The sequence below is a fragment of the Antennarius striatus genome, chromosome 2, assembly GCF_040054535.1.
Source record: "Antennarius striatus isolate MH-2024 chromosome 2, ASM4005453v1, whole genome shotgun sequence".
Classification (NCBI taxonomy): domain Eukaryota; kingdom Metazoa; phylum Chordata; class Actinopteri; order Lophiiformes; family Antennariidae; genus Antennarius; species Antennarius striatus.
Genome location: NC_090777.1, coordinates 28,303,957 through 28,319,254, shown reverse-complemented (window position 1 = coordinate 28,319,254; position 15,298 = coordinate 28,303,957). Strand labels below are relative to the sequence as shown.

The 15,298-nt window shown below is 41.2% G+C and overlaps 1 protein-coding gene across 3 annotated transcripts in view; it reads right to left on the bottom strand.

The window, feature by feature from the left end:
* Window positions 1-15,298, bottom strand: part of LOC137612480 (sterile alpha motif domain-containing protein 10-like) — a 43,674-nt gene that overhangs the window by 14,903 nt on the left and 13,473 nt on the right. For all 3 annotated transcript variants that reach the window (XM_068341038.1, XM_068341023.1, XM_068341031.1), the window contains exon 2: window positions 10,085-10,269. In XM_068341038.1, the coding sequence (XP_068197139.1) occupies window positions 10,085-10,269 (185 nt within the window). The remainder of the gene's footprint in view (window positions 1-10,084; window positions 10,270-15,298) is intronic.

Sequence of the window (15,298 nt, the reverse complement as noted above, 5' to 3'; positions counted from 1 at the left end):
CAAGAAGAAGAAACCTTTCTATTAAGCAGCACATTCAATGTTTATGTGTGTGTATTTCTGTTTTTGCGTTCTAGTTTCCTGAGGTAATGGGTGATGCAAGTTGAAACATCACTTTTTATTGCTTTTCTCACCCTGCAATTGCTCAGTCTTAAGAATTCAACCTAGTGGATTGTTGTTATGTGAACTTACCTGAGATGATGTGTTTAAATGCTACTGATTTCAACAGACATGCTTCTGGTAAATGAGGAAATTGCAGGTGAAGTGTAAATATAGAAAGATGATTAAGTGGGGGTTTGGGATGTTTAAGCTTAAAGTGCTGTTTGAAAAATATTTTTGTTGCCTTTAGTCACTTAAAAAATGAAAATTTTACACTTTTCCCTTGTGTGAAATAAATGAAATTCACCTTATGAGCTTTATTTAAACAGAAATTAGCCATTTAGAATCCTTCTAAAAAATTTGTCCTCCTATCTAATTTATGTACACAAATACAAAGGTGTGATTTCAAATGCATTTCATATTTTTCTTCTATACACTGCCTCAACCTCCTGTCAACATGATAATCACATTTCAATTATTATTTCCACCATCATGGGTTGTGTAATGTTGTGTGTCCCGTAGTCTTTCTCCAAAGGTAATTTTCCCTGACAGGAGCACCTTCATTATGCAGCCAACACTGCATTAGTGTCTGTCAGCTTTATCTTTTCAACTTTCATCACACATCTTTTCTCCCTGTCATTCTTAATTTCTCGTTCCTTCGTCACACACACACACCATCCTCTTGACCGCGATTGTTGTCAGATAGTGGAGGGTTTTGGTATTTTTTGTATCTTGGGAATTAATACGGACATTAATGAAGTCAACGCCAGTTCATACTGGTTGAAAATGCAACCAGTCATTGTGTTCTGCTTTCTCTCCCTCATATCGAACCCATTCTCCTGCGCTCGACTCCACAACAATAGCTTTGGCTGATTTTCAGCAGAGAAAACACAGAACCGCTGCCAAACGTTCCACCTCATAACTGACTGCATTTAATAGGATTATGTATGCTGAAATGTTATCCACACAAACGCAGCTCACACACTCCTGTAGCTTAATGTGTAACGTTCTCGCCGCGGTTTTCTTATTAACGATACACAAAGACAAGCTCCCGGTACGCCTTTACATATGAATAATAGACAGACAAAGGTTTATGACGATTTACATTTTCACCTGCCGTCAAAATGAGATCTGCTGCTGTCAATTCAAACACCAATCAGCCCTGTAAACGTCTTGCTGGTATACCAGCGAAAGTGCGTTCTGCTTTGTAGATTTTAATGGAAAAACATCTCCATTTCTCCACTCCAGTGTTTTTTACTTGTTTCCTAATTATTCGCAGATTTCTAACCTGACTCAGTGGAGCGCTGGACTCATTTTAATAACCAAAATTTACAGCTCATCCTCCCTTCCCAATCATTATTTGTGATTGCTCTGGAAGAGGTGGGAAAATGCTCTTTCTTGTGGATGATTGCGGATGCTCCCCGTTCTTTGGATAGCTTTGTGTTCCTGTGTTGAAGCTGAATCTCTGAATCTCTCTAGAGTCGTGCTGTCGGTACCAGTGAGGGAAATGTTGCTGGTGAACGACTGGAAGCTCCAGTAGCTCCAGTAGACGAGGATTTGGGGACTGGTCGGCTGAAGACCAGCGTGGACCGAAGTATGGAGTGTGAACAGGTAGCTGGAGATGTGCCAGACCACTGCCCGAGAGCTGCCGAGGTGCCCTTGAGCAAGGCACCGAAGCCCACCAGCTGCTATGCGACTTTGTGTATGTGTGTGTGTGTACGTGTGTGTATGTATGTGTGTGTGTGGTGAGCTTGTAAGTCAAACAAAAATTTTCCCCATTTAAAACAACAAAAATCATTTTAATCCATTCCAACCTTGTAAAAAAGCCCCAAACCCTCTAAATTCTGAAAGAAAAAAACTTTTTTTAATCAACCAATAGACATGCAGACTTCACCTGTGTCTGAGCAATTATATGCAAGTTACGTAAACAACAATAAAGTATGAAAGGAAAGGTAAAAGTCAGGAGCACATGAAAACTACGTCTTTGTTCTAACTAGTATACGAGCGCGGCTCGTATCTCAAATAACTCCTATCTCCAGATTCTGTATGAATCACTGAAGCCATTATCACTTTCCCTTTTATTTCGAGATTTTTTCTCATATGTCTGTTGAGATATATGAGAAACATATATTCAGGCCGTTGCTAAAGACAGAGCTGATTGCATAACATTACAGCTGGAAAAAGAGAACAAGATCTAGAGCCCGGTTGGATGTCCCTTCAGTCTCATTCCTGACTGCAGCTCAGATAAGCAGCTGTTAGCTGTCACATCACATTAGCAGCACAAACAGGCATAATTTGGTATTCTAATAAAATATGGATCCATAGAATACTCACCTAACATGTCTTTTATTTTATGTTTGGTGCTGGCAGTTGGGTTTTGTTTCTGATGATATTTGTTGAGTATTTATGTGTACTTATAAACACATTTTAAATACAAACCTAAACAGGTCATTTCTGAAGCAGGAACTATGAATATGTCCTAGATTAGCAGCAAGAACTTCAACCACACCAAGGTTACCTGATGCTTTCTACACAACAACTTCTCCACTATAAATGCACACAACAGAACTGCCGAGGTCTTTTGCATACATGTTATGTTTGATGTGTTCTCCTATGTGATGCTGCTGACGTAAAGTATTTTTCTCTTACTGGAGGGGGAAGTTAGAATGGCTTTGCCACTGGATTCACAACATCTAATGCTGAAAAACACATTTGTGTTGATCTATTGGGGAGGCAGAGTCATAATAACCCTGGGACTTCTGTGCTTGTGAAAATACATTTAAATAAATAGCTTGTGCATACTACCAAAAGATGACCTTCTAATCTGTGATAATTCATTTTTAATATAGTCACTAAGCTCCACGGCACTGCATCTTCACAACAGAAATAACATTTCATGCTTTAGATTCACTGAGGCGTCATTTAATACCCATAATGCATCTGTGATACAGATCACTGCATGAGTCACATTAGTTGACATTTATTTAGCTGTGTAATATAAGTCATGAAAGGCTGCATTAACAATAAAGGGAGACAACAAATGACAAAAAGGAAGAGAAGATGATCCGCAGGAACTCTTTGAATGTGTAACGACCTTCATCACAGAGGCCAGACAGGATGGAATTAGAATGATAGCTCTCTATCATCCCCCCCCATCCCTGCCCTTTCTCAACCAATCTCAGGCCCCCACATTGCACTGAATCTCCTCTTGCCGGTCCTCTGCTGTTCCTGATCACCCTTCTCTAACTCCCCTGCTCCTCCCGAGACCCAGTTCTGTCCAAAGGGAGGAGCTCACTCATTCATAATGTACAGGAGAGGAGGAGGAGGAGGAGGAGGAGGAGGAGGAGGGTGATGAAGGGAGCTGCAGGGAATGGAAGGCAAAGGTAAGAGAGAGGCTGTATATGGAGCACGAGCATAATGAGAGGTGGTGGAGAACAGACTGACTGGGGGGGGGGGGGGGCGAGGTGGTGGTGGTGGGGTAATGGATATGCAGGGATATGATGATAAAGCACTAAAATAACTAACTAGAACTAACTAGGTTTTAAACTAACTAGGTTTTGAATGATTACTTAACATAAAAAGTGTATTCATGTTAATATTTAATTTAATTATTAATTGTGTTTATTGTTTGTATTTATGCTTGCAGTGTGTATGTTCACAGTTATGCCTGCACTTTTACTCCCTTCATAAAAACACACATGATGCCGATACAATATGAAGGGTCTTGCTATCTTTATTTATTCAACCATTGCACATACATTTTTATATTTTACATATTTGTTTATTGTGTATTTTAGTGTAAGTGTTGGCTTTTAGTGCAGAGTATTAAGTCTGGTTTTTGCTCTTTACACTCTGAATTTCTTTTTTGTGTGCACCAATCCTGCTTAATGTGCCTTCAATTGCCCCTTGGGGACAAATAAAGTTTTTTGAATTGAATTAAAAAATGGTTGTGAATGAAAGTCAAAGTCAAACGTGTTTCATATTACCTGTTTTGTTTTGTTTTTTACATCATTTTAAATTACGTCGCATAATTTCACCAAAACACAACCATGGAAACACAACTTTTGCTGATGAAAGACCGACCAACCAAACTGTGACGCTGTCATTGGTCGGCTGTAAAGGAGCTGACATAACCACCTGGATCCACACCTGGGTTGTCTCTTCAAGCTAACTCCATTCAAACTGACCAGCTCCTGAATCTCCCTGATTACCGTAAAGACAAAGTGCAGCATCAACCTTCTTCCTCACATCCTTCCCCCACCCCACGCAGACATGCAGTCTTTCCCCTCTGGGCTTCTCTATCGATCATCTTGTTTACGTCCTCGACCAGCTTATTTGTCCTTACTTTGTTCTTTCATGTCTCTTACAAACCCGTCTTCTTGCTCCTCATAAATTTCATCCTCCGCCCGCCTCACACCCTCCTTCTCTCTCTCTCTGTTCTCTTTCTCCTGTTTCCTCTCTTCGATCATTCTTCTTTACCTTGTCTCCAGCTTGCCAAAACACTTTCTGTCCCTGTTTCTATGTTCTGTGTGTGTGTTTGTGTTTGTGTGCTCCCTGCCTCCGTATCTGAATCAGGGCTTAAACGAAAGTCAGGGGAGCGTGGGGGGGAATCCTTGAATATTCACTCATTCTAACAGATAACACCTCTCTTCCAATCCCTGCGTCTGCCTGTCTGAAAATCCACATCCTCTGTAAGATTGATCGATGATGCTGTGCCAATTAGCAGAATAAAGCTCAGCGTGAACGCGTGTGAGCAGATCTGTCTTTTATAAGCTGCCTTCATGTACTAAAAAGCTCACACCTGCCTTCACCTCTATGCATGTTTTCAAGATGTTTTCTCCCCAGGATACTAAAGACTTCTTCATCATCTCGTCTGCTTGCCCTCTTTCCTCCCTCATCGCCCCATCTACTGTACCGATCCATCATTTGCTCTTCCGTCATAATAGAACCAGATCTTCAATCTGTCTTCACAATCCCTAAAACTCTGACGGATCATGACACGCAATCCTTCATATCTCATTTGCACCTCTTTCTGCAGCTTCTCATTTCATCTCATCCTTCATTCCCTATCTCTCAGTAACACTGAATCTTCCCCGCAGGTTTCCGTTAGTGGAGTAGTATTTACTTTTAATATTATTGTCACTTAAGGTTCTGCATAGGTATAAACATTATTCCTTTGGTAGGCGATAGCACCATTATCGCCCAATAAAGTAGCAGAAATGTGCAGAGAGTAGTTTTAAATTCATTTTATTGAGCATCTTTTTGTGCCATTGAACAATGATGTGTTTTTTAACTATAAACACAGTATGTAGTTCTGTTTTAGGGGGAGTTTTTGAGTCCTCAGCTAGTAAAAATGAAAAAATTATTTTCTAATGTTGGTTTTCTCCAGGAAAAGTTCAAAAAAGATCATTTGGAGAAAGTTCTTTGCAGTTAAACATAACTTGTAGGCCAATAAGATGGGGGTGAATACACATATGAATGCCAGCCCAGTACTGTACAATATATTTGATTGTGATTGTAAGAATTCTTCTGAGTGGTCTGTTTGATTTTCTCAGTGAAAAAGAGAATTTCTGACTTCCATCTGATCCTCGCTGCTCTGCCTTTGGTTGTCCTCGGGACTGAGTTTGTTAATGTCTTGTACTGAAAAGAATAAACGATTTGGCTCTTACTGGGAGGACAAAGGGTCAGATGGGATTTTTACAAAGCTCTCTTTTTAGCCTGAGTCAAACATGTGTCTCATACAGAGAAACACATCACTGAGTGGTAGGCCAAGGACAATACCGGATAAAGCATTCTGCCTCACTGGGCAGCAGCTGTTACAGTTTCTCTCTTCTTTTCTCTGCTGTGTCTTTCAAACCTTGTCTGTCCACTGCATTTTTACAAACGCCAGCGCAGCCATCAGCCACCAAGGTAATGAGTCCTTCTGACGGAACACAGAAATAGTCGTTCAAAACAATCTTTGTGTCCATTTTCTGACCTGGTATCCATCACAGCAGAATGATAAACGGCAGGTAACATGTGGCAGCCTCTGACTTTAGCCAAATTTGACAATAAAATAAATTCACAAAACATCCCGATTGTAAAAGTATTTAATGTGGGAGTGTTTAAAAAAGCCAAGCTTACTATACTTAATATAAAAAGTGGGCAGCTGCAAATATAATTTATAGCTAGCACTAAACAGAATGGAGAGAAGAGAATGAATTCCATTCATTTTGTTGCTGTTTCAAATGATTTAACAAAAAAAAGGCTAAATAAACATAAAAAAGCAAATGATCAAAATACATGACATTTTTAAACAACAAAGAGCTTAAGGTTGTATCATGTCAGCACACAAGGACAATATAAGCTCTGCTCACAAGGTATTATGTACCTAATATGCTATGTAGTTCCAAGTCAAAGAACTAGTCTCCAGGCAAAACTGAAGACAACCATTCCCAGCTCTGTACTTTATCTATGAATGCATTTTAAATAATATTTGGTTAATATCAATCTATTTTAACCTTCCAAACAATAAAATTTTATTTTCTAATATAGTGTAAAAAAAAACCCACTTCACCGTCTCATCTTCTACCGCTTCTTCTGCACTGCGGGTCACGGGGGTTACTACTGGCTAATAATATGATATTATATGTTTTTGGTCTTATTTATTTTACAGTAACATGATATTATGTTCTTTTAATGGTTTTCTAGTGATTGCACAGTTAAGTCAAGTAAAACGACGTAAATTTGATTTATATTTTGTGTATTTTTTTGGGAAAATCAACATATAATCAGGGATGACGTAGAAACCAATGCTATTTGTCTAAATATTTGTGTCTATATTTCTCCCTTAGTTCACTGCATTATGTTTATGTCCCTCAAAAAGGTCAAACACAGTGTTCTGTAATGAGGAGGGAAAAATAACGACAGCCTGGTCTTTCTCCTCCTCCCTCAAAAACATGGCAAATTAGCGAATAAGGACTTCAGTTTCCATAGCAGGCTTGGCTCTGGAAGGCATGGCAGCGGCTGTTACTTCACAAATTGTGTCTCTGTTATTCCTCCTATTCCCTCATTTCATCTAAAGGTTCACCGGCAGGCTGTGTATCAGACAGCAAAATGAGCCACGCACTAACCCCTCCCTTCACCCCATCTGGCCACCCTAACAACAGCCAAACAGACAGAAAAATGAGCCATTATTTGAAAAAAAAATAAAAATCCTATTAGCAGATACGACTGCATGCAGGTCTACTTGCAACAATATGCAGTGTTATAACAGAAAACAAGAATATAGCCTCTGTGCTGGCAAATCATTTCGTCTGCTGTCATTGGTGACTGGTTGTTTAGGGTGACATCATTTCACATTTTTATGAACAAAATATAGAAATTATAGGAAAACAGCAGGTTTAAAATCATTCCTCTCTCCCCAAAATTGTATTACAGGCTAACTTTAGCTTGCTATAGTTGGATAGTCAGTAACTTTTTTCCTTCTTCTTTCTCTGGGACATTTAGGGAGAACGGCAGAAAGATTAAGTAACCTTTCATTGGTTGGACACGGCTCAATAAGACAGATCCAGCAAGCATCTTGTCAGCTGGAATGATGTTAAAAAATGAAATGTCAAGGATCAATAATATTAACGCTTCATAAAGTAGTAGTAAACATGGTCAGTCGCCACGGGCAACTATATGTCAAGTCAGGATTTGCAGCCTAAGACAGACGACTGCAAAATAAACAAGACGAGAATTTGGCTCCCTAGTTGTTTTACCAACTGACCAATCAGTTCATCCATCCATTCATCCATCCATCCATCCACCCATCCACCCATCCATCCATCCATCCATCTTCTTGTAGACGAGATCACTTTAACAGTCTCATCCACCTTGCGGGTCCCGGGTCCACTGGAGCTTATCCCAGGTGAGAGGCGGGAGACACCGTGGACGCGCCACCCGTGCATCGTCAGGCTGTTTTACATCCATTTTCATGAATATATTACCAAAAATATTGATTAATAGTGCTTATAACTGCTTATGCATAGTGCAACGTTTTACAGAGAGACTTAAATGCATTTGACATCCATTTACTACATGTGTTCCTACACCGATTCTTAAAAAATAAGGTCAGGACATCTATAACGACACCCATTAATATATCAATACTCTGTCCTCCCTGCTGCTGCTATCTAGCGTCTGTCGCGGCTGTGTCAACACATTTGTGTGTTTGTTCACAGTGGTTTGCATAGAGGTGTATAATGTGTTATATTAGCTTTGTTAAGCAGACTCCCCAGGTCCCATCCTACACAGGAGCGAAGATGTTTTTTCATTTAACTGGTAGTGCACACATCAGCTGTAATGAGGGAGGCAGAGTAATGGAGAAAAAACCCATCATCACTCCTGAGAGGACCAGAGAAACACAAACAGGGAACCGCACAGCAACCACAACAACGATCCGCACATGGAAACACACACACACACACACACACACACACACACACATACACATATAAACACCGTTTCTTGGAAATTACAAACGCACAACTGGACATGGAAAAAAAATTTGGCATACACATCACAGAGAGCTGGACTGCTCTCGCAGCGATTGAATAATGTATAATGAGGCTTGTTGCCAGAAGGAAATGATAAGCCTTACTTCTTGTGGTATAGAGGAGGTTTAATTATCCAGTCTCTGTGTAATCACATGGAAACAGCTTCTCACTTGTTTTTTTATTAAGTCTTTTATGGCTTTTATAGCTGAGGGGGTACTCCTTTTTTTATGAATTATTGAGCAACCTTGCAGTGCATATGTACATCTTAGAGCTCCACAGTAGCCAACTTTCTTAGGCAGTGAGAAAATGACCTCCACACATGACACTAACCGCTCTCTTTTAAGTGAGAAGCACGAGCTGCAGGAAGGATGATGTGTCATTTGCTCGTTTTAGGTCAAACGCAGGCAGAACGGCTCAAAATAGATTATTTTTCCCCTCCCTTGTTTTGCCTCTCTTGTTCTGCACAGATGGGATTTCATTTTTGCAGAAGAGCAATGTGTGGAAGTAAATGATGCTCTTTCTTCTATGCTTACAGTATACAGCTGAGACATTAAAGCCTCAAGTAGGCATCCATCACCAACGTACCTGCAGAACAATTTTTTAAACATTAAGAACCAGTGGGTGTTATTGTGATGAGAATCTATTTTCTATTTCACATATGCTCATTTTTACAAGCTTTGTTACATCATGAATAATGAAATAAGAGTTGTAGTTCCATTCCTGCATTACGTAACACTTTTGTCTCTGTAGGCCCGGATTAAACCGACCAAGAACATGTACAAGAAATAACAATTAGACTTCCTGTTACCGCTGACAATCACCAGCTGGAGGTGCGGCTGCGATGCTGATGCACTTCTGATGTTCTCACTTGTCTCTCTCTGATGATTGGGAAAAAAAAATCATTTGCCACAGTAAACAACTGCTTTGCTTTTCCCCATTCAGGTCAAGACAGCCTCACCAATCCTTCTCTGGGATAGCCTCAAACACAGCTCCAATGTTTCTACGAGCTATCAATTCACTCTGGGAGATATTAGATTAGAGCAAAGCTTCCCACAAAGAAAACACTTTTCTTAACTAAGCTAAGGGGAAAAAAAATTAAAAAAATAAAACTACTTCATCTTCTCAATGCTTTTCTGTGATGCAATTTAAATCTGGAGATGCTGAGATTGCTGTGCGGCGACTGCCGCTGGAATTTTATTCCTCTTTGAAAATGAATGGAAGATCACGCACAAAACATTTTACGCCACTGAAAGCGAGCAGTTTGGGCCTCAGAGGCCTCCGTTCTCTTTCCATATGTGTTATGGCCCAACCCGCTCAATTCAGAGCCTTCCCATTTTCAATTTATAACTTTATTTGCTTACAAAAAAACATCTGAAAACCATTCATACATAGCGAAATGATTCCTCCACACTGCCTCTGGTCTGTGTGTGAGTGTGTGTGTGTGTGTGTGTGTGTGGACGTCTTCATACCTGGATGCCCTCCGTGCCGGGCTGCTGCAGCAGCTTGACGGTGCGCGTGTGCGCCGTTTTCTGGCCGCGGCCGTCATGCCAGGTCAGGTTGTTGCCTCCGGCGCGATGCGGCAGCTGGTAGCTCAGCTCCTCGGCAGACAACGTGTGCTCCAGGGACGCGCGACAGAAACTGAAGCTGGACGCCGCTGAGACGAGAGGAAGACAAGACAGACACGGACAAGCAAAGAGAAGAGAAACCAAATCTGATGAGCGTTCGGTTTGTGTTATCTTTGTTGAAACAAGTGCATGCTGGATGTCTGGGGGAGACGAGCAACAGGAAGAGCGACATAAATAATCGATTATCCTGGGAGAATCAGAATGTGTTAACTGTAGATTACAAGTTCTTTGTACTGACTGTCATACAGCTACAAACAGATGGCTGCTCTGGTGACGGCGCTGGAAAGGGATGCTCCTCTAGTGTAATCTCTAATTACGTTGAGTGCATATTCACAGAGCCTGTGGATGAATTTTGAAATTGTGTTCCTCTGGCTGGATTAGTCTTTTGAGTATATAAATCCTATACACTGATTATTAGATTATTCATCATCCCTCTCTCTCTCTTTGTCGATCTGTCCTCATCCTCCCAGGACCGAGTGTCAGCTGTGAGACAAGATGACGATAGCAGGTCAGAGTGCAGCTCAGCCTGGATAACAGAATGTCGTGTAGATATTAAGCTTGGACCAAATAATCAAATTTAAAGTTTTCATTAAACTGAACCAAAAAAAATCTAAATAAATGCTGTTTCTCAATTCCTTTTTGTTCTAAAATCCGCTATAAGATGAGGCATGATGAAGATTTTACATCAAATAACACATCAAATGTCAGTTTAAAATAAAAAATAAAGAAAAATCGAAGAGTATAAATCATTGCTATTACTGACAAGCTGCAAGATTGCAGTGCATAAGATGTTCTCTAATATCCTGTGTTAAAGTGATCCTGCTCTCAAATCCCCCCATTTATGTGATTATAAGGACTTGAGATGAAAATGAAGGGCTGCCAAGAATTACTGCTGTCTAACCTCTTCGTATTCCACTTCCACTTATGCTTTTCCCATTTTTTAAATGTTGCTAATACTGTAAAAATCATTCTATGCAGCTGTTTCTTTCTCACTTCCCTTCTCTTCTCTCTGGATGTTACTTTCTGTCTGCGTCTCTTTCTGGTTGTCAGGTCTTCGGGGGTCTTTGGGACAAACCGAGCCCAGCCCTGATGTAATTACTGCCAGTCAGACGAAGAGGGAGTCGACAGGAGGAGGGAACCTGGGACGGTAAGCGCTTCGCATCCTTAAAGGTCTGCCAATATCACAGAAAAAGACACGCACAAGTGCAATAAGCACGACCGAGATTTACAACAAAGTAAAAAAGAGAAAACTGGTACTATAAATTAGCTGTAGATCTGTGCTTACACCGACAAACAGTTCAAACTGCTGCGAGTTTAAAAGAGCTGAGGGAAACATTTCAATAGATCACCAATCAACTCAAATTCACACTCAGTTCCAGGCAGTTTTCCCAATATTAGACAATAATACAATAGTCCTACCCTTTATGGACAATAAGATGCAGCATCAATTCAAGATTCACGCTGTCAATCAACATGTGTCCCATAAAACACACAATGTTTGTACCGTACAGTGAAGTTCTTACTTTAAGTGTTGAATAACATTTAAGAACTGTATATTTCAAACATGCGAGTACAAAATGTTGTTGAAAAAGTGTAGCAGCACGAAATGTCAAGTAGAAATATATTTTTTAGAGATTTTTCAATCATAAGGCACTATTTATCGTCTCACATCATGACTTTTGTGTCCCGTTCTTTGCCAGTCCTTGCCACCTGCGATCAGTCAGTCAACAACATTGAAGCTTTTCAAAATAAATACGTGTTCATTTTGAAAAGCTTCAATGTTCTTCGGCTCAACCTTCTGCCACAGGCTGAGAATCTAGAATCAATCAAAAATGATGAACTGCCTTTCAAAATTAAACTGGAATGGATTCATTTCCTGGTTGTTTTTAATGTTGAAAAGCTAAGAAAAAAAAAAAGAAGAAGAAGATTTATGTGTTGAAACATGTCTTGAAATGGATCCTTGCTGTTTACCATCTATTCCACTCAGCAGGAGGGATTTCCTTTCCAGACTCAACATGCAGTTGATCAGTCTTAACCAATGCTGCATTTCCCATCAATTTGTCCCTAACTGGACTCGTATTATCTCCGACCAGCATTGCCGCCAACTTTTATCACCTCCAGTTAAAGGCAGGGTGGAGAAGACGGGGGAATAATTAAAGGTGGCTGGAGGGAGGCAGGGTGAAAAGCAAGAAGTATGAGATGCGTCGTCAAAGTTAAAGCTAGGGAATAAGAGGGTGGAGTGAAGGAGAACGAGCTGTTGCTGCTGGTAGAAGTGCCGAAATCAAAGGCAAAGTGTGAGCTGGGTTTTTTTGTGTCAGTGTGTGTGTGTGTGTGTGTGTGTGTGTGTGTGTGTGTGTGTGTGTGTGTAGAGGGGTACGTAGGTCAAAGCGACGCAGCCCACTGGAGTGTAACCACATCTCAGCTGCTCTCGGCTGAGCGGCGTATCTGCCGTGCTGCTAAATCTCAGAGGTATTCCCTTCTCAAAAGGTAATTAAGATTTAGGTACGGCAACCCGGAAGGTCGTTCCGAGTCAAATCATGCAGTTGATTAACATGACATCACTGGAAATGACTCATCAGACTCCAAAAGTGTCTAAATTAGTACATGCAGCCTATTTTGCTGCGTAGGCTTTTTGTACAGTAGAAGTTAAATTTTTGCATAACTGTGGTATGCGTGTGTGTGTGTGTGTGTGTGTGTGTGTGTGTGTGTGTGTGTGCGTGTGCGTGTGTGTGTGTGTGTAGTGCTTGCCTCTTATAGGACATAAAGGATAAGGGAAGTGTGTGCATAATCCTCAGAAACGATGCCGTGGCCATTTCAGAAGCATGATATTTGCATTAGCCCCCCCCCCCCTTCCTGCTAGGCACCTCCCATTCAACTGTAAGATAACGTTTCTATTTACAGTCAGCCATTCTTCTATAATCTGAGAAGGGGTCGCGGGGGGGGGGGGGTGAGAGAGGGGGCTCTCCGCAACTTTCCCACCACGGCAGACCGAGTGTTAACCCCAGGAATGAGCCATAAAATTAGTCCATTTTTGAAAGAGCAAAGGTGGGGGTGAAGGGGGTGGGGGGTGGAGGATTCTGGTTGAAGCTTTGAAAATAAAAATACAAAAAAACCCAGAACCCCCAAGGGCTTTTTCCCCCATAATGCATTGCGGTTTATTACCCACTATGACATAAGACACTGGAGCCGAGGCCAGGGCTCAGGATTACCTCTCACAAACTCTCAGACTCACAGGAGACGGCGGTAAATAAAACACGTGGACGATGCTGACTTAATAAAGATAACAACGAATCAATTGTAATCGGCGCACAGATGAGGAAATTGCCAACTAAATGTCCCATATGATTTCCGGTATTAATGAATGTAGGCATGTTTATGAATGATTCCCCTGGTCAGCGTGACAACTCCCATGTCTACACATCTGTACGAACCCTGTCTGCTGTTCTTCAGGCCAGATTAGATTATTAAATATTAAATTAGAATATTAAAGCTGATAATTTCATGCAGCAATGAGGATGATTTCTGGATTTAAAATTTCAGGCAATGCAAAGTGGAGCTCAGAGCATGGGCAGCATTTCTGAGAGCGTACCCTGATGACAGTTGTCCAGGTCCGACTGCCCTCTGAATCCAGAGCTGGTGTGAGGAATGCCTGACCGACCTTGGGTTCCTCTCTTCAAGTGGTAATGCAAAGCAAAAAAAAATAAATGAAAAAATTCCAACATCGAGGACAAAACTGATTTTTTTTCCCCCTCTAACTCTTCACTCTGCACACACACACCCCCCCCCCCCCCCGCCCAGAGCATTTCCAAGGAGTCAGACAGAACTATCGATTATCTTTCACTGTGTCAGAGAACATACAATTATAGTTCAGCTTTAATAAAACACACATAAACAGGCAGAAGCACAATCCCAGTCCATGCACCCCCCACACACACCCCCACAACTCGGGGCTGCAGGCTGTCATGTTCACTCCCGCTCAACAGAACTCACCACATGTTTCAAGCAACAGGAGGAAAAGGAAGAACGACACATGTCGCTGAGATGGGGGGGTGGGGGGTGGTATAGGAGTCTGGCATGTTTGTGCCCCTGTCAGAGCAACAAGGGGATGATAAATGGATGGAAAAAATGATGGGAAAATGAGCTGGATGACAAGCGGCAGAGGAGGGGATGGATGGAAAGCTGCGCTTCGGAGCAGAGCGTTAATATTAATTGCAAAAGGAAATGATGAGTAGATGAGATCCTCTTGTTTTTTCCCCTGCTTCACAGCCAATCTCTCATGGGTGGGATGGGGGGGTGGGGGGTTAAATCTAACAATCGATAATTCAAAGCAAATGTCAGAGGGGAAAGGAAGAGGAATGAGGTGGAGGAAGAGGATGTGAGGTGTGATCAAACTGGGACCTGACCAGATCAGCCAGTGTCTGGATTTGGACCGCTATACTGAGCTCTTATGATGGTTGTGGAGCATTGTGGGTATGTGCCACTTATTTATGATGGATGAATGTTCAATCACAGTTCAAACTCCCCATACTTCCTTTCAGGATTAGAGATATGCCAATGATGAAGCACCAAAACCCCAAACTGCTTTGACTCATCCAGGATTCACAAACCACTGAGTTTATTATGTTGTAATTCAGCTACTTCGACCTTGATGCTGTGCTCCCAGCCATATACAAAACAACAGAAGCCGCATTTGCATGATTTATCCATAGCATAATCTACATGACGGATCTAGTAAAAAAAAAATAAAAAAATAAAAAAATTATTAGCATCGGGGATTTTGTCATGAAGGTTGAAGTACCGGAGATCGTCAAGGGCACACGTCCATGAACATTTGCATGATCTTGTTTATGAGATATTGAATTCTTATTTGACAAGAGGAGCCTAAGTGGTGAAAGTAATTGAGATGATCAATCTGTTCACACTCTCAACTACGCTGTTATCACTCACAGCATATGAGAATCCATCCACGCCGGCCTAATTTAGGATCTCCAAGCAGATCCAAGCATTGGATGGGATGGAGCATGAAATAGACAAAAATTAAATTAAAAGGTCAGATGG